This window comes from Carcharhinus amblyrhynchos, chromosome 9, assembly GCF_965287045.1.
Source record: "Carcharhinus amblyrhynchos chromosome 9, sCarAmb.v2.hapA, whole genome shotgun sequence".
NCBI classification, from domain to species: Eukaryota; Metazoa; Chordata; class Chondrichthyes; order Carcharhiniformes; family Carcharhinidae; genus Carcharhinus; species Carcharhinus amblyrhynchos.
The window spans coordinates 30082991-30102304 of NC_137332.1; the positions used below are offsets into that span (position 1 = coordinate 30082991).

The 19314-nt window shown below is 43.0% G+C and overlaps 1 protein-coding gene across 1 annotated transcript in view; it reads left to right on the forward strand.

Annotated features, from left to right (window-relative positions):
- Nucleotides 1-17524, forward strand: part of b4galt2 (UDP-Gal:betaGlcNAc beta 1,4- galactosyltransferase, polypeptide 2) — a 394076-nt gene extending 376552 nt beyond the window's left edge. Inside the window, exon 7 of the mRNA XM_080195385.1 lies at nucleotides 15891-17524. Coding sequence (XP_080051511.1) covers nucleotides 15891-16041 — 151 coding nt within the window. The 3' untranslated portion in view covers nucleotides 16042-17524. The remainder of the gene's footprint in view (nucleotides 1-15890) is intronic.
- The last annotated feature ends 1790 nt before the right edge of the window (nucleotides 17525-19314 follow it).

Below are 19314 nucleotides of genomic sequence, written 5' to 3' on the forward strand. Positions count from 1 at the left end.
CAGGTCGATAACAGAGCGAGCCCAAAGATGAGAGCACAGCATGGCTGATGGCAGGATAATGAGGTAGCTCGGAGAGTGATGGGAGATAAAAGAGCACACACGACAATATAATGGGAGGATAAAAGAGCAGGCAGGGAAGTGACGGGAAGATAAAAGGGAAGACACGGGAGGATAAAAGGGAAGACATGGCAGGACAAAAGAGCAGAGAGAGGAGTGATTGCAGGATAAAAGAACAGACAGGGAGTGATGGGAGGCTACAGGAGCAGAGTCGGGAGTGATGGGACAATAAAAGAACAGACACAGAAGTGACGGGTGGACGAAGGAGCAGATGTGGGAGTGATGGGAGTATAAAAGAGCAGAGATGGGACTGATAGGAGGATTACAGAGCAGACGGGGGAGTGACGGGAGGATTACAGAGCAGACACGGGAGTGACGGGAGGATTACAGAGCAGACGGGGGAGTGACGGGAGGATTACGGAGCAGACACGGGAGTGACGGGAGGATTACAGAGCAGACGGGGGAGTGACGGGAGGATTACAGAGCAGACAGGGGAGTGACGGGAGGATTACAGAGCAGACACGGGAGTGACGGGAGGATTACGGAGCAGACGGGAGTGACGGGAGGATTACGGAGCAGACGGGAGTGACGGGAGGATTACAGAGCAGACATGGGAGTGACTGGAGGATTACAGAGCAGACGGGAGTGACGGGAGGATTACAGAGCAGACACGGGAGTGACGGGAGGATTACGGAGCAGACGGGAGTGACGGGAGGATTACGGAGCAGACGGGAGTGACGGGAGGATTACAGAGCAGACAGGAGTGACGGGAGGATTACAGAGCAGACATGGGAGTGACGGGAGGATTACGGAGCAGACGGGAGTGACGGGAGGATTACGGAGCAGACGGGAGTGACGGGAGGATTACAGAGCAGACGGGAGTGACGGGAGGATTACAGAGCAGACGGGAGTGACGGGAGGATTACAGAGCAGACGGGAGTGACGGGAGGATTACAGAGCAGACGGGAGTGACGGGAGGATTACAGAGCAGACATGGGAGTGACGGGAGGATTACAGAGCAGACAGGGGAGTGACGGGAGGATTACAGAGCAGACAAGTTCAAAACCAACTGACAGTGTTCAGGAAAAGAAATGTGATGTCTCGTGGAAACAGGTAAGTAATTGGTTGTTGAGAATCTTCTTTCTCTAAACTAGGCCATTTGTTCAAATTAGGGTCTGAGAAATTAAAAACTTCAATTGGGGCAAGTATAGCAATTAGTGTCTTAATAAGATTATTAGCGCTGAACACGTCTGGAGGCTTTAATTAAAATGAATAGTTTAAGCAAGGAGAGAATGCAGGGATTTTATTTAGTCATGGATGGGCATCTGAAACTTGTTGTTTGCAATCCCTGCGGTGTGGGGGGACTTGAGGACACTGTGTGTGTCTCGGGGATCTTGCCTGTAGGAATTGGCTCCAACATCTTCAGCCTGAGTTCAGGATTCCTGAGCTTAAGGGGCAATTGGAATCACTGCTGGGCATCAGAGGGATGTATTTCTTTGATTGTACTTTCCAGGAGATGCAGGTGGGGTGGGTGGGTGAGTGGGTTAGTGGGTCAGGGATAGTTGGTAAAGAGGGTTTTTTGGGTCAAGGGCTACTCAGGTCAGTTCTGCGGAGGGGTGGGGGGGGGGCAAAAGGGGGCGGGTTAGTTGGGTGGTGAGAGTTGATCAAGTTGGATCAGTTAGGGAGTTGGGTGCTGGGTTGGAAGGAGGGTCAGATGTTATGGGCTATTCTGATAAGAGGGAGGAAGGGGCTAGTTGGGTGTGAGGGCTAATCAACTTGGCCTGGGGTGGAAGTCAGGGGGTCTGGGTCATTGTGAAAGACTAGGGGTAGGGGGCAGGGATTTTTTTGTCCAACCTTTCCAGGATTAATATTCTGATAAATAAGTCCAAATTCTCTGCCTCTAATTTAGAGTTGGAGCCATTTTCGGAGGGAGCAGGGAAATTAGAATCATAGAATCCGCACAGCCATTCGGCCCATGGAGCCTGCACTGACAAAAACCCCACCCAGGCCCTATCCCCATAACCCAATGCATCTAGCCTGCTCATTCCCTCTGACAGTAACGGGCGATTTAGCATGGCCAATCAACCTAAACTGCAGGAGCGTAGGAGGAAACTGGAGCACCCGGAGGAAACACTCATAGGCACAGAGAGAATGTGCAGATTCCACACAGACGGTCAACCAAGGCTGAAATTGAACCCAGGTCCCTGGTGCTGTGAGGCAGCAGTGCTCACCGCAGTGCCACATTGCTCCATGGAAGTTCAAACTTCCTGGGTAATTCCCAGAGTCAATGCGCCCCAACACTTCCATGGGATCTGGAAATGCATCTGAGCAGGATACATCTTATTTCCAGCAATCCGGAAGATCTGGACCATAGTGTTCAGAAGAGCTGGAGAAGTGAAAAGGGAGGTGGGGTGGCAATACTGATTAGGGAAAAGATTGGGCTGGATTTTACAAAGAGGCCCTAGTGTAAAAGTCAGGGTGAAAGCATCTTTCCATAGCTGGATTGTCCCAGGCCAATTTTCTGGTCTTCAAGCTGTTAAGTAGCTTTGAGCAGGACATCCATATATGTCTGGGAAGAGGTCATGCCTCAAGAGAGCAGCTAGGACAGGAAGCAGTCCATTACACAGGGGAGACATGGAGCCAGAGCAGAGACAAGTGAGAGTTTTTGCTGAGGGGGAGCGGAGGGTGGTTGGTTGCCAGGCAGTACTGTAGAGGATGGTGATTAGTCACGAAGAGTCCAAACAGGATGGCCTTCCCAACCCAGACTGTAAGAAAAGACCGTTCAAAAGATGTGCAGGATTAGATTGATTGGCCATGGTAAATTGCCCCTTAGGGAAACGAAGGGGGTAAATAAGTGGGGCTACGGTGATAGGGCTTGGGTGGGATTGTGGTCAGTGCAGACGTCGTGGGCCAAATGGTCTCTTTCTGCTCTATAGAATTCTATGCATCTACCAGTGGGAGGAGGCCCTTAAATCATAGAATCAAACAGCGGAGAAGAGGCCCTTTGGCCCATCAAGTCCGCACCGACACATTAGAAGCACCTGAACTCCCACCTAATCCCATCTGCCATTTGGCCCATAGCCCTGAATGTTATGATGTGCCAACTGGTCATGCATTTTAAAAAATATGAGGCAACCCGCCTCTACCACCTTCCCAGGCAGCACATTCCAGACCATCACCACACTCTGGGTAAAAAAGTTTTTCCTCACATCCCCCGTAAACCTCCTGTCCCTCACCTTAAATCAATGTCCCCTCATGACTGACCCTTCAACTAAGCTGTGTCCATGTCTCTCATAGTCTAGTACACCTCGATCAGGTTGACCCTCAGTCTTCTCTGCTCCAACGAAAACAACCCAAGGGTACACAAGCTGTCTTCATAACTTAAATCTTCCATTCGAGGCAGCATCCTGGTGAATCTCCTCTGCACCCCCTCCAGTGCAGTCAGATCCTTTGATAATGTGGCGACCAGAACTGCACTTGGGTACCCTAGCTGTGATTTCATCAAAGAACTCATAGAATCATAGATTCCCTACAGTGCAGAAGGAGGTCATTCAGCCCATCGAGTCTGCACTGACCACAATCCCACCCAGGCCCTATTCCCATATATACTTACTCTGCTGATCCCCCTAACAATAGGGTCAATTCAGCATAGCCAATCAACCTAACTCCTACATGACTTCCCTGCTTTTGTTCACTTAAGATTTGCTTTTTTTTGTATTTCCCCCTCCATCCTGGTATAGATAAGATGTTAATATTACTCCAGTGCAATTCAATATTCATTCATTGAATTTGCATAGGTTGCCTGTGAAGTTCTGTTTGTTTGACTTGCTACTTGTCCAAATATATATTTTTTTAAAAATCAGAACTGTGCTCCCTGTGACTTGCGCTTTTCCCAGATTTCTCATTTTCCAGAGAGGAAACAACACTGGGAAAGCGGCAGAAATATATCTTTCAGCCAAGACTCAACAGCATCATCTGCTGTCATATTTTGGTAATGAGTCAGACTGCAGTTTAGAACAAACTGAAAAAGCCGAAAGATCTTCTGGTACTCATTAAAGCCAGTTAAGTCAGAGGAAAAAAATGTTTCTTTCCATAATGGTCACTGGAATTCATGAAGTTTCAAAAAAAGGAAAATTAGGTGGGAAAGTGAGGGAATATTTGCAGCCGTACAGTATTATTTTATTCCATATTAATTCCTGGTGGATGAAGCAGCATTTTGCACACTGATGTGCTTTTCCCGTTGAGCAATTATCATCGTCAAGCACTATGGCAGGTTATGGCTCTATAGTTTTTGGTTGGCAGTGATTTAACTATCAGTTCCAGTTTGTTTCCTTCCCTAATTTGAGATGCACAATTTAGAAGGTCTGATTTGATTTGACGTATTGTCACATATACTGGATTTAGTGAAAAGTATTGCTTTTTGCACACTATCGAACAGTTTAGGCCTATACTCTCTGGAATTTAGAAGAATGAGGGGGAATCAAATTGAGGTATATAAGATGGTAGAAGGTGGATAAGGTAGATGTGGAGTGGATCTTCCTCACGTGGGGCATTCTAGGATCAGAGATCATAGTCTTAGGATAAGGGGTAGCAACATTAAAACAGAATTAAGGAGAAACTACTTCTCCCAAAAGGTTGTGAATCTGTGGAATTCACTACCCCAAAGTGGATGCTGGGACAGTGAGTAAATTTAAGGAGGAGTTAGACAGATTTTTAATTGGTAATGGGTTGAAGGGTTACGGGAGAAGGCAGGAAAATGAGGATGAGGAGCATATCAGCCATGATCGAACGGCAGAGAGGACTCAGTGGGCCAAATGGCCTAATTCTTCTCCTATATCTTGTGAATTTATGAGGTATACAGGCAAAATATACCATTCCTGAGTTACATAGGAGAAAAGGACAAAGTGCAGAGTCTAATGTCGCTGTTGCAGGTAGAGTGAAGAGAAAGATAAGCTTAATATTTGATAGGACCATTCAAAAGTCTTTCAGAAACAGGGAAGAAACTGTTCTTGAGTCTCTTGGTGCATTGATCTGTTGCCATAGCAACTCGAAAATGGACTGGAAATTCCTGTCAGCCCAAAAGCAGCCGCTGACTTTTCAGGTTTACAATTCTAAAATAAAAGCTCAGTTTCAAAATGAGATTGGCGGGCTTATCCTTATAATTACAGTTGGTTATATCTTTTTGTTTTTTGCCGTGGTCTTATCAAATGGCTCGAGGAGCTGCATGGCCTACTCCTGCTCCGAGTTTGTACCTTTGAAATTTTGTAACGCAACATTAGCATTATCGAAAGATGATCAAAATGTTCTGTGCTTATCCTGGCTAATGTTTCCCCTTTGACCATTACCACCGTAAAACAGATAAACTGATCATACCCTCGCTGTTATTTGTTGGATCTTGCTGTTATAGAATGAATATTGCATTTGCTTCAACTCTTTTTGCTTACTCTTACTCTTTTTACTCTTTTTTCACTCTCCATTCACCTGATGAAGGGACAAACCCCGAAAGCTTGTGAGTTTACTATCAGATAAATCGGTTGGACTTAAACCTGGTGTTGCCAGACTTCTTGCTATTGACTATGGAATGGCTATAATGTGACATAGAAAGTACTTATCTGTGTCATGAGGTATCCCATAGGCCTGCCCCAGGGAATGCAGTAGGTATAATGCTTGAGTTGGAATACTGTCACTACTTTCTGCCATCTGTCTCTCTCCATTGCAGAACAATGCGTGAACTGTGTAGGCACCAACTGATCACCTCTAGAAGGTTAAAGTTTAATTTATGCAGATAATAATTGAGTCACTAGCACTATAGTGTAAAAGCAAGTACGTGATAAGTCTGTGCTTATACATTTGGGAATCACAAATTACAGCAAAGTAGGTAAAGTTACTGCTCACTCAAACATATGATCTGGCGGAATTCTCCCATCCCTTGCCATGGGAATCGTGGACCATGCAAAGGTCCATTGATCTCGGATGGGAATTTCCAGCCTTGGGGCAAGTGCGGCCAGAATGTCTAATGACCAGCTCCGTCTTGACAGCACATTGACCAGATGCAGCCTTTTCTAGTAAAGGTGCATTCCCACCCTAGTACTAGTTGATGAGGATCAGGTTAATCTTATCAGTGAATACAGTGGCTTATAAGCATCAGGAAACATTACAGATAACAAGGATTACATATGTACCTCTTATCAAAACAATTTCAAATAGGTTGCGAGTTCAGAAGACTGGGTTGGATAGCACTGCTAGCTTCTTCTTCACAAGACGTGTGGTTTAATCTGGGTCAAAGATGAGGTATCTGGCCACAGATGTTTTTAAGACACATCCTGAGGAACTTTTGCAAATTCCATCATCTGATGCACTACACTAGCACTGGCATCTGAAAGATTTGAGATTTGGATTGGAAAGGGAGATAGAATGGAAGCTAATTACCAAATAGCTTAAAGCTATTTGCCACAAACACACATGGGAACTTTGTTTAATTTTTACTCCATCCTTAAAATTACAAAGCCAATGCTAAGAATGGACAGGGCAAATCCAAATCCATTTCTTCCTTCTTTCAAAAACCAAAATCAAAATCCAATTCAAGGCCCCCTTGAGAGAGACAGAGAGAGACAAGCGAGATCCAAGCTGATGAGATAAGGCATTATTGCATCCCATCTGAGGCTTGATCTGACATTTGATCTTAGCCAAAAGATCAGGCTCCAAAACAGCCAGTGGTCTTAGCATAAGTCAAAGATTGCTCTACCATGAAAGCATAGAACTGTCTTTCAAAATAACTCCACTCTCTACCCTCACCTGAATGGTAAGAAGTCCATGTTTTAATCTTAACTTTCCTAAGAATGGATTTCAATTCATGTCCTACAAGAACTGTAATGGGCAATTAGTAGCAGCTCAGGCTGTACGATTACCCAGCTGTTGGGAGTACAATGCTAACTGGAACTGGAGTGTGCCTGACAACAATGGAAGTCAAGTGCACACTTATAACCATTTGCCAACAAAAATGACCTTTATAAGAGGTCCAAGCTTTAATGTGTGTCCATAACTGGAGAAGGTGCCGGCTGCATGAAATAGCTAAACTACCTTCAAAACCCTTGTCTCTGGGTGAACCACCCATTGCTCCTCATAAATATTTGGAACACAGAAGGACTGAAGCTTCAAACATAGCACGAATCCCTCCAGCAGCAATGGCTTTATTTCCCTTTTTAATGATCACAGTGTGATACTGAGATCGGATTCAGAGTGACACCATATAATTATCAGCAGTTTGGTGCATCCTTTGTTTTCCAACTTCATTACTTGCCAGGAAACCTCAGACCATTAACAGTGCTTATCGACCTTGACTGGACAAGGGATAATTGTTAAGTCAAAGTGACTGATGGATCCTGACCTATAAGTGCTTTGACCAAGGTATTTTACAATATGAAGGCTATACCTAATCACAAAGTATGGAAGCAGGCCACTGGAGAAGATGAGATAGTCAGCGATTTCCTAGCCTCTGTAACCAAACTGAAACTAGGAGCTGGCAACTCAATTACTAACACTGCAAATAGATGTATAGCTACTTGGCAAAAACTGAAGACCTTTGTAGAACTTAAAGAATCAAGGACTGTTGTGTATGAGATTATGATGTGAAGCAGCAGGAGAAACATTTAGATAATAAAATAAGAGTAATGGGTTGAATTCAGCCACCATTATACAAGACTTATTTTAAGATTGTTTTTCTTTTGACTACAGTCTGTCATTAATCATGGTCAAAAAGATTTCCCTGATATGCTTCCAGTGACTGACGTGGTGCTCTCCAGTAAACCCATAGGAGCAATCTTAGGCTCCAGAATCAAGAATATGTCAAGTTGGTGTCTGTCTGAACAGCCTGTAGGCAGAACCCATCTGAGGAAGCCAATGAGTTAAGTAGATAAGCCTTAATTAAACTGTTCACTGGGAGGAAATGAACTCCCTTTTGTGCTGTCAAGTTAATGGTGAAACTGCAGATGGAGATAGGATTCATAGTGAGTTCATAAAAGCTATTGTAGGACGATGAGGAGGAATTGTCAATGTTCTTGGAGAATTCATTTTTAAGCTGCCATTCAGTGTCTGGTAAATAGAATTTTGCTTGTGGCTCGTGTGCTTTCGATATTCCAAAGAGAGGTTATGATTTCTATTCACAATGAATCCTATTGGAAGTAGAAACGATTGAGGAATTTCAAGTTATTAGTACCTATTGAAAGGTTTATTCAGTTTGGTCTAGCTCATTTCAGATGGTTTGATGAAGAAAGGGTCAGTGTAGATTTTGTTCTTGTGATGGAATTAAATGGGACTGCTGTTTTATACAGATTGTAGTTGGTGGTCATGATTGGGGAAGTCAACTTGTATTGCTTTTATTGATTATTTTGTAAGGCTTTCAAGCTAGTGACATGTGGGTCTGATGATTAAACAGCAAGCTTTGGGAATAACTGGTCACATTTTAGATTTTATCCAGGATGTATAGTCTAGCACTTGGATCAGAGCAGGGTCAGCTAGGCTTGTTCCTATTTCCTTCTAATTCTTCTGAGCTCATTTCCACCTCTACTATATTTCCGTATTGCTCAGGATTATCCTTAGTATTGTTAACTACTTTTATCACATGACTTATTTTGAATTTTCACTTTAGATTTAATCCATTCACAAACACCTCTCTTTTGCAGCATCTACTTTTTACTTTGTATTGCTTTTTTGTATTATATCCATGTCAAATTTGAAGCTTGATAACTTTTGTGGTTAGTTAATTAGTGTCAGATCTCTTCTTCACTCACTTTGCCTTTTCTAGTGAAGCACACTTCATAGAATCAAAAGACCCCTACAGTGCATCAGGAGGCCATTTGGCCCATCAGATCTGCACCAACTCCTACCCAGGCCGTATCTCCATAACTCTATCCCCATAACACATGTATTTTACCCTGCTAATCTCCCTGACCTATATATATACCTTGGGACACTAAGAGGGAATTTTACATGGCTAATCCAACACATCTTTGGAGTGTGGGAGGAAACTGGAGCACCCGGAGAAAACCCATGCAGATATGGGGATAATGTACAAACTCCACACAGACAGCTACCCAAGGCCGGAATTGAACCCGGGTCCTTGGTGCTGTGAGGCAACAGCGCTTACCACTGTGCCACACCAATTTTGAGCTTTCATTACTATTTTCTAGTTTTGTTATAATTCAGATCAGAAACTCTAAAGTGTTTTGTGAAGTCCACCTGGATCATAAGTTCTGTAATTTGAATTTGTCGTGGGTAAGCATTAGATATTTCACTTCAGGAATGATTCAAATGACCCACTTGGGAGCTTTTATCAAAGTATTTTGAAGAATACAGTTAATATATAGCAATGTCTTTTACCAATTACAAACAAGAGAAAAAACATGATATTGTATTAACCTTAACAACTATATGAAATGTTCTAACCAAACAAACCTCCTCAAAACATATACTTGTCATTGGTTTAGCATAGAAAAATGAATGTTCATGTGATGCTGGAATTTAGTCCTTTGGTTGAAGATTGAAGCTCTGATTTCCCAGCCTTGTAATTTGCAGCAACCTTCGAGGCCGAGATAATGCCACTGTAGATAAAGCCTCTAGCTTTCACTCAGTGAACCAATGCAAGAGATAGAATTATCACTCCAGGAATCATAGAAACCCTACAGTGCAGAAAGAGGCCATGTGACCCATCGAGTCTACGCCGACCACAATCCCACCCAAGCCCTACCCCCATATCCCTACACATTTACCCACTAATCTCTCTAACCTATGCATCTCAGAACACTAAGGGGCAATTTTAACATGACCAATCAACCTTACCCGGACTGTGGGAGGAAATTGGAGCACCTGGAGGAAACCCATGCAAACACGAGGAGAATGTGCAAACTCCACACAGTGACCCAAGCTGGGAATCGAACCCAAGTCCCTGGAGCTGTGAAACAGCAGTGCTAACCACTGTGCTGTCTTGCCTCCCTCAATTGCGTTGCAAACCTTTTACTTCAATGACCTACCCAAGGAAAACTGACAACATGAAGGTCTAAAAATCAAAAAATTTTCATTGGAACTTTCACTAGTCCCATTTAAATGTTAAATGTCCCATTAAAAGGAAGGCAAGAAGACCTGCTTCCAGCTAGCCAGCAGAACCTACAATACCAAGGAGAGAGAAAAAGAGACACGTTGCTTTTCAGTCTGATGTCCAAACACCTTCTAAACTAAAACAGCAGCCAGCAGCCCAAAACTGAGAATGAAAGAACTCATGTCACCTGACCTGTCAATCATTCTTCTCCCTAACAATGCAAAAGGCTGTAAAATCCCGCACACTGCGTGAAGACCACAGCAAAATAAACAAAACCCCATTTAAACCGTTGAAGCAGCAATAAAAGGACCTCTAAACAGACAGCTCAGCAACAATGGAAAAAGACCCAAAACTTCTTATAACTGCAGACGACATGATTAAAAATACAGTTCTTAAAGGTACACTAGTCTCACAGTTTGTTTTGAGTTACACATTGAAAAGGTTCTACAAAACTTTGATGGTTAGTTATTTGTCTCAGATCTTAAACAAATATCATAGCTCTTTCTTCAATGAACTAGAAGCAGACTGATCCAGAAAACAGTCTTGGGTACATTCCTTTATCAATGTCACATTTGAGATTTTTTGACTAATTTCATAAACATATTTATGAAATTGATATTGGGTAAACGCATGGGGTTATGGGAATACGACTTGGGTAGATTGTGGTTGGTGCAGACTTGATGGGCTGAATGGCCTCCTTCTGCACTGTAGGAGGCCATTCTATGATTCTGTGATTCTATGATTCTGTTTAAGTGCTGTGTTTTAAAATGGGCTTGTGTAGATTTAAAATTATTTGTATAGACATAAGCTGCAGTCTCTGAGACAAAGAAACCTCATGGTTCAGAAATTAATTTGTGGCAGATTACCAAGGAAGACGGGTAGGCCTGCCATACACCCTATTTTAGAACATAAAATGTTACAGCGCAGTACAGACCCTTTGGCCCTCGATGCTGCGCCGACCTGTGAAACCAATCTAAAGCCCATCTAACCTACACTATTCCAATATCATCCATATGTTTATCCAATGACCATTTAAATGCCTGTAATGTTGGTGAGTCCACTACTGTTGCAGGCAGGGCATTCATGGCTTACTACTGTCTGAATAATGAATCTACCTCTGACATCTGTCCTATATTTATCACTCCTCAATTTAAAACTATGTCCCCTCATGTTAGCCATCTCCATCCGAGGAAAAAGGCTCTCACTGTCCACCCTATCTAATCCTCTGATCACCTTATATGCCTCTATTAAGTCACCTCTTAACCTTCTTCCTTCTAATGAAAACAGCCTCAAGTCGTTCCTCATAAGACCTTCCCACCATACCAGACAACATCCTGGTAAATCTCCTCTGCATCCTTTCCAATGCTTCCACATCTTCCCTATAATGCAGCAACCAGAACTGTACACAATACTCCAAGTGCGGCCGCACCAGAGTTTTGTACAGCTGCAACATGACCTCATGGCCCCGAAACTCAATTCCTCTTCATATGCCTTCTTAACAACCCTATCAACCTGGGTGCCAACTTTCAGGGATCTACGCACATAGACACTGAGATCTCTCTGCTCATCCACACTACCAAGTAATTTACCATTAGCCCAGTGCTCTGTATCCCTGTTCCTCCTTCCAAAGTGAATCAGCTCATACTTTTCTGCATTAAACTCCATTTGCCACCTCTCAGCCCGGCTCTGCAGCTTATCTATGTCCCTCTGTAACCTGCAACATCCTTCCGCACTGTCATCCACAAATTTATTGACCCACCCTTCTATGCCTTCATCCAGGTCATTTATAAAAATGACAAACAGCAGTGGCCCCAAAACAGATCTTTGCGGTACACCACTAGTAACTGAACTCCAGGATGAATTTTGGTCCTCAGACCATATTTAAATGGGACTATTAAAAGTTCCAATGAAGATTTTTTTGATTTTTAGACCTTCGTGTTGTCAGTGGTCCTTGGGTAGGTCATTAAAGTGAAAGTTTTGCAATGCAAGGGGATGGTATACAGGTAAAAGGGGACTCAGCCAAGACACGGGAGGGTGAACAGGCAATTGGGATGGGGCAGGTTGCACATCAAGATTGTGGATTGCAGTGACAATTAGGAGGGGGAGTCTAGAGAGAGCCGGAGGTGGGAAGAGCACTTTTTTTTCTTAAAACACAGCTAGCTCAGCACTGGTTGTATTCAGGGGAACCCACTTTTGCACAGGGGGGTCTCAACAAAGCATTAGGCCATCATTTACCTACGTAATGGGCCTAATGCCTGTTTCACATGCAGTCCTCAGATACCTATTTTTCTCCTGTATCAATATGACGGGCAGCACGTTTCTGACTTGCAATGTGTACACTCTTGCTGATGACCATATTGAAAGCTTAGACCCAAAATACGAGAAAGCAGCCACCAAATTCTTATGTCCGTTTGTTAATTTTCCAAACTTTAAAAATATGCTTGCACAATTACCACAGACATCCACACTTATTATTGATGGGATAGCTTTTTATATTGTCCCCAGATTGAGTCATCTCTGAGAATCTACTCTGGGAGCGTGTGGCCAGTTGACCGGTCCATTGGGAGAATCATTGAACAGGGGGAAAAAGTCAGAGGGACAGCATCTTTCTAACTTAGTTATAAGTTGAAATCAGGGAACAGATAAAACGAGCAGCAGATTTGCTATCACCCATTTATACTATTGCACAGGGCAGCACGGCGGCACAGTGGTTAACACTGCTGCCTCAGAGTGCCAGGGACCAGGTTCGATTCCCAACTTCGGTCACTGTTTTGCACAGTCTGCACACCTAGCACCTGCATGAGTTTCCTCTGGGTGCTCCCGCAGTCCGAAAGACATACTGGTTAGGTGCATTGGCCGTGCTAAATTTTCCCTCAGTGTAACCCGAACAGGTGCCAGAGTGTGGCAACCAGGGGATTTTCACAGTAACTTTATTGCAGTGTTAATGTAAGCCTACTTGTGACACTAATAAATAAATCTTAAGTTCAGATCTACCCCCCCCACCGTGTCCTCTGCTCAAGATTAATCTTTTGTTAGCATATTCAAAATTATATTTTTTAAGGTGCACAATGGCCTAGCTAGAAGAACTATAAAACAGAAGACAGCTTATATAATCAATTAATTAGCTTATTACCAACTCAAACTAATCCACAGGTAAGCTATTAGTTCATATTGAACAGCTGAAAACAGCATCAAAGGAATGAGTGGAAAATTTCCATTAGTTAAGCACCACCGTCTGCAGGACTTTTGCAGTCCATCAAGGCTGATGTTGTTCCAAAAATATTTCCTGGGAAACTATTATTTTCTAGTACACACCTCAGGCAAAATTTAATGCCCTCCCTTTTGGTGCATTCAGTCCCTGGTCAAAGGATTGAGATTGTGGCTGGGGCCTGCCATTGTTGCCCCCTGCCCTTCCCCTAACTCCATCATTCACCTATGGCCTGGGATCCAGCGATGATACCAGGCCTCAAATGAATCTCAAATGGATGGTAGCTACTGCCATTCAACTGAGCCGCCACCCCTCTGACTGGCAGTTTTCAGTTAGTGGAACTTCTGCCGCTGGTGTCCTTTATCAGGGGCAAGATTTGTTTCTATCCAGTCTGTCCAATAAAGTGCCTTATTGACATTTAATATGGTGGATTTTACCTAAAAGGGGTGATGTGGGCCTCTTGCTGGCTCTTCAGCTGTCAGACAAGACCACCATTGCCTCGATTAAACACTGCCGCCTATTAAATATAGGACAATATTAAAAAGCAGATTTATATAATATCTTTTCCAATGTTCCATAACGCTGATATTAATGATGTACCACCCACAGAGTCAAAATGAAATGTCAATCTTGCCTGCGGTTATAATTCAGTCAAGAAGGTTCTTTGCATGAGAATTACCCAAAGCATTGATTTTCCTCTCTGGAGTATTTGAATCACATATGAATGTGTGCATGTACAATTCAAATCTCTGCTCTGTGGGTACAGAGATCTGTCACTGCCTCTCCCAGCCAAAGCCAACCCTCCAGGCCTTTGAATCCCCCTGGCCCAGACCTATCCCTCGCAGCACCCAATTGCTGTTGCAGAATGGTAGTGGTCCCCCACCGCCACCCAAACAATTGTTATTATAAAGTGTCACAGAATCCCATACCCACACCGGTTGCTGTTGCAGAGCGGTAGCAGTTCCCTCCCAACACCAACTGCGTTGCAGAGTGCCACATTTTCCACCCCCCCTATACCAGTCACTGTTGCAGAGTGACAGCGTCCCATTGGGCCCAGGCTCTCTGGCCCTGACTCTTCAGGCCCTACCTCTTAGCACTGCCTGAGGCCCTGTGGGCACTGCCAGGGTGCAAGGCTAGCAGTGCCAGACTGGCATTGACCAAGGAACACTCCCAGCCCCAAACTCCCAGGAGGGCCAGTGTGGCCTCCGGTCCTACCGGCAAGGCCATCACGAGAGGGCCCCATTGATGGAGACTATATGTGATCCTTGCCAAAAATAACTTCCTCCAGCAAAGTCTCACAAGAACCTGGACAATTCCATCCCGGGCTCACTTGTGACATTTAAATATTATTTAAAATAGGGTGAGATTTTCCGGCCTCACTCACCATAAGACTGGAAAATCCTGCCGAATTCAATGGACCTTTCCATGGTCCACCTCTCGCCTGCTACATTTCCCATGGTGAGCAGAAGGATAAAATTCATTCCATAGCATTTAAATATAACAATTAGCCTCGCGCTCTTTCCAGGCACAAGGCTGATCTTGCTGGATATCTGATGCCAGTAAGATCGTGAGAGATAGAAATCAGGCATGAACTCTATCTCTCACTCTTGTGCAATCTTACCGGCTCAGCTCACCCATTGGCCACTGGGAAAAATGATAAGATCCCCCCCCGTCTCACACGTTCCATTCTCCTAGTCATGTACTTGAGAAAGCCTCAATGAATCAGTCTTGTGCTCTAAAGTCTGTATTTTCAAATCATTTCCTCCCATCCCATTTAATCACCTTCTTCCTACTCCCTAACCAACAGACACCTCCCCCCCCCCCGCACACACACACACACACACACACACACACACGCGCTCAGTTTTGATGTAGGTTTCAGTTTCTCACCCAAGTCGTTCTGTACAAACCCATCCAATGAAGTTGATTTTCATCTGTATCATCAGCTATTAACAGGTGGCAAGAACATCAAAATGAGCTCTGGAGGATTTTTACATTGCTATCACTAATGAAAAGGCTTTTTACATTGAAATGGACGAAAAGTCTCAGGTAGCAGGCCCCCTTTAACAAACCAATCAGGATCTTAAAACCACGGCCAAAATTTTCCATCCTCATTCGCAGCTGGGATTTTCCAGGGTCGCTGAAAGACAGTGGAGTTTTGACTGGAACGCCAAATGTTCCATGCTCACTTGCAGTGGGCCTCGTCACAAACGAGACTGGAGAATCCCGCCCTGAGTTTGCCATTTAAAGTTTATTTATTAGTCACACGTAGGCTGACATTCACACTGCAATGAAATTACTGCGAAAATACAGTTTTCAGTTGTATATTACAAAATAAGTTGTACAGTATGGAAGGAGTCACATTTTTGTATTTTGAAAAAAAGTCGGTCCTTAAGAGATGTTATTTTGAAGGTTTGATAAGCCAGTCAGTGTTAATGCGAGAAAACTTATACATGTTTAAATTATTTAAAGGCGTTTTTTTTCGCATACCTAATTGTCTACATAATTAAAAATGAAAAAATTATTTTTCAGGTTTACAAAAATCCAGAACACCAAGGTTACAATGAAGCAAGATGGGATCAACTCTTTGAAATACAAACTGGTGAATGTAGCCAAGTATCCGATGTACACAAACATCACGGTGGACATTGGCACACCGCCACCTCGGCCTTCAAGAGGATAGCAGGTCACACTGTTCTCAAACAAAGACAGCTCTCTTGTTTCACTTAGCCTCATAAATGGACAGCCTTTCTGTCTATCTTTCTCTGTTTCTGTCTTTCTTCTCTCCAAAGAACTATGGTGACTAAAACTTAAAATGAAAACTAACAACGCATGTGGAGGTGAGCAGAAAGATTACAAAAAAAAAGGTCCTCTTGCTCATAAAATTGCTAAAATACTGCCTTCTGCAATTGAGAGATGTAAACCAGACAAGAACAGGATGCACTGATCTGGGAGGATTTATTCTTTTTAAGCTCTTTTTTTGTGTGAAAAGAAGTGGAAAATTCAGCTCTATACAATCTCTTTAGTACTCTTAACAAAATTCTGGGCCTGTTTGAAGATGGCTTCCTCTAACAAAAGAAACTTAGTCTGTTTGGATCTGGTTCACTCGAGGATCACGGCCAAAGAATCTTAGGCCAGATTATTTCTGTCGTTGGCAAGACCTTCCATTACCAGAAGATGTGCCTGCAAGGTCATTATGGGTCACTATGGTTTTAACTCTTTGACTGCTGAATATTCTTTGCAGCTTTAAGAATTACTGTATGCTCATGTTTTCTACCATATAACATAAGGAGTTTCTTGTAAATTTCTAATATTGAATGTTACAAAGTTATTAAAAAAATAAAAGCATTTAAAGGGAAAGAAAGAATAAATGTCCGGATTTACAGAATTTTCTCAACAAATTGGGAAGAAATTGCAGTCTTGTAATTTAACTTTATCCACATTGGCTACATATCCCTCATCAGGTAAGTGAATTTTGCCTCCGACCTATTAAAGTACTGCCAGCCTTTATGAACTTGCAAAAATAATTTACATTCCTGCAGCTTTTATAATCTCAGGATGTCTCAAAAGTGTTTTGTAGACAATGAAGTACTTTCTTTGATGTATAGTCTCAATTTATAGGAAACGTTGAAGCCGCTTTGCGCACGTCACATTCCCACAAAGGTTACTGTCGTGGTCACCACAATGTTTGCTTTAGTGATGTTATTTTAAGGAGAAATTTGAGCCAGGAGAATTCCCTGCTGTTCTTTGACTAAAGCCATGGGATGCCCTGCATTGACACGAGGGTACTGACATCCAAACCTGCTTTAAGGATGGTTTTTTTTGTATGCGAAATGCTCTTTCTGCCCTCTGCCAAAACCCTGTGTGAAATCGATTGATCTAATGCCAGTAGGGTTTGGATTGGAGGTGAATCCTTGGTGGAATTTGGCACTAAGCTGCAAATATTAATCGGACGTTCCACAGAAATGACTGACACAAAACTCACAACTCACTGGTTCTGGTCAGACTATGCTGTGAGTGTTGGGCAGGCAAGAGATTGGAGTTTCCTCTTGCAGCACATCAAAACTTTGGAAATTGAATATTCATCCTCCAACTGCATGGGAGCAACTTTGGGAAATATAAAGAAAGACAGCTTGATGGTATCTACTAGTAATAAGCTCCATTAAAATTATGGAGAAATAAAATGTATCCAAAATTTGTGCTGAAAATAAATTCCCTTGATCTCAACTTCCTGCCTTCTGCCTTGAAACCAATTATGATCAAAACATTACCTTCAATTCTGTGCATATTCATTTTTGCCAATAGTCCCTAATATCAAATGCCTTCTAGAAGTCCACATAGACAACATGCATAGACGAAAAGCAGAATACAATGGTTGCTAGAAAACTGAAATAAAAACCAAAATGCTAGGAAATAACTCAGCATATGAGGCAGCATCTATGGAGAGCAAACAGAATTAATGGCCAGAACTTTCCAGTCCCAACAATGGCCCACCCCTGCCATGGGTTCCCCGCGGTGTGGGGTGGACTTAATGGGAAATCCCATTGCTAGCGAAGGGACCAGAAGATCCTGCCACCAGCTGAGGGCGGGCCACCTCCCTCTGCTGAGAAACACGTCACAAGGAGGCCAGAGACTCTTGCCTAATGTTTTGGGTGTGACCTTTCATCAGAGCTAGGAAAGTCAAAAAATGTCATCAGTTTTGAGTAAAGTCTGGGTGGCGTAGCCAAGAAGGTTTGTGACTGGGTAAAAGACAGGAGACAGAAATGTTAGTCCTCCAAGGCCAGAAAGAATGGAGATGGGGCAAGACAAGAAACAGAGTGTCATTATATTAGTCTAGAGCATGTGCTGATGATTGAAAGAGAAAAAAATAAAAAAACAAAATGGGAGACAACAGTTATGCTCTGAAATTGTGGAACTCATTGTTGAGTACAGAAGGCTACAAATGCCCAATCAAAAGATGGGGTGGCTCTCGCTGAAACAGTACAGTTGGCCAAGAACAGAAATGTCAGCCTGAGAGCAAGAATTAAAATGACAGACCATCAGAATTATAGGGTCATGCTTGCAGACAGAACCTAGATGTTCTACAGATTGGTCACCCACTCTGCCTTTGGTCTCCCCAGTGTAGAGGAGACCACGTCATGATCAGCAAATACAGTAGACTAGATTGAAAGAAGTACACAAAATTCACTTCTTCATCTAGAAGGAGTGTTTGGGGCCTTGGATGATGATAAGACAGGAGGTAAAAGGGCAGGTGTTAATCTCCTGTGCTTGTATGGAGGGGTGTTGTTGAAAGAGGATGGGTGTTAGGGGTTACTAAGCAGTGGATCAATTTCTCACAATGGGGATTTTTTCCTTTAAAACGTTGAACTGGAAGGTGAGAGATGTTTGGTTGTGGCTTCACATTGGAGACAGCAGCAAAGGTGAAAAATGATTCATTGAATATGAATGCTGTTGAGATGGAGGGTGAGTTCTAGGGGAACACTTTCATGGTTCTGGGTGGGAAGGGGGAGGGTGAGAGCAGACATCTTCCTATTCATCATGCTAGTAACATCTTCAAAATATTTAACTAGGTTGGTCTGGCACAAACTACCGTAACAAATCTATTTTCTCTTTGATCGGTTGATACTTGTCTAAACGTTCAGTCATCCTGATTCTGATGTTGGATTCCAGTAACTTCTGCACAGTTGATGCTAAACTGAAGTTACCGAGTTTCTCTCTCCTTTCCACTCTTAAATAATCAGGTGTCATTCTCAATTTTCAAACTGAAAGGCACATTCTGAGAGCTTTAGAAAATTATAGTTGATGCATTTCCAATTTTCTAATGTCTTTATTTCAATACTCTGGAGTGGAAACCATCAGTCCCCAGAGAGCCGTCTATCTGAAGTCTCATTATTTTCTCAATTACCAAATTTTTACTTCAATTAAATTCAGTAATTTCCTTCACTTATATTCTCTT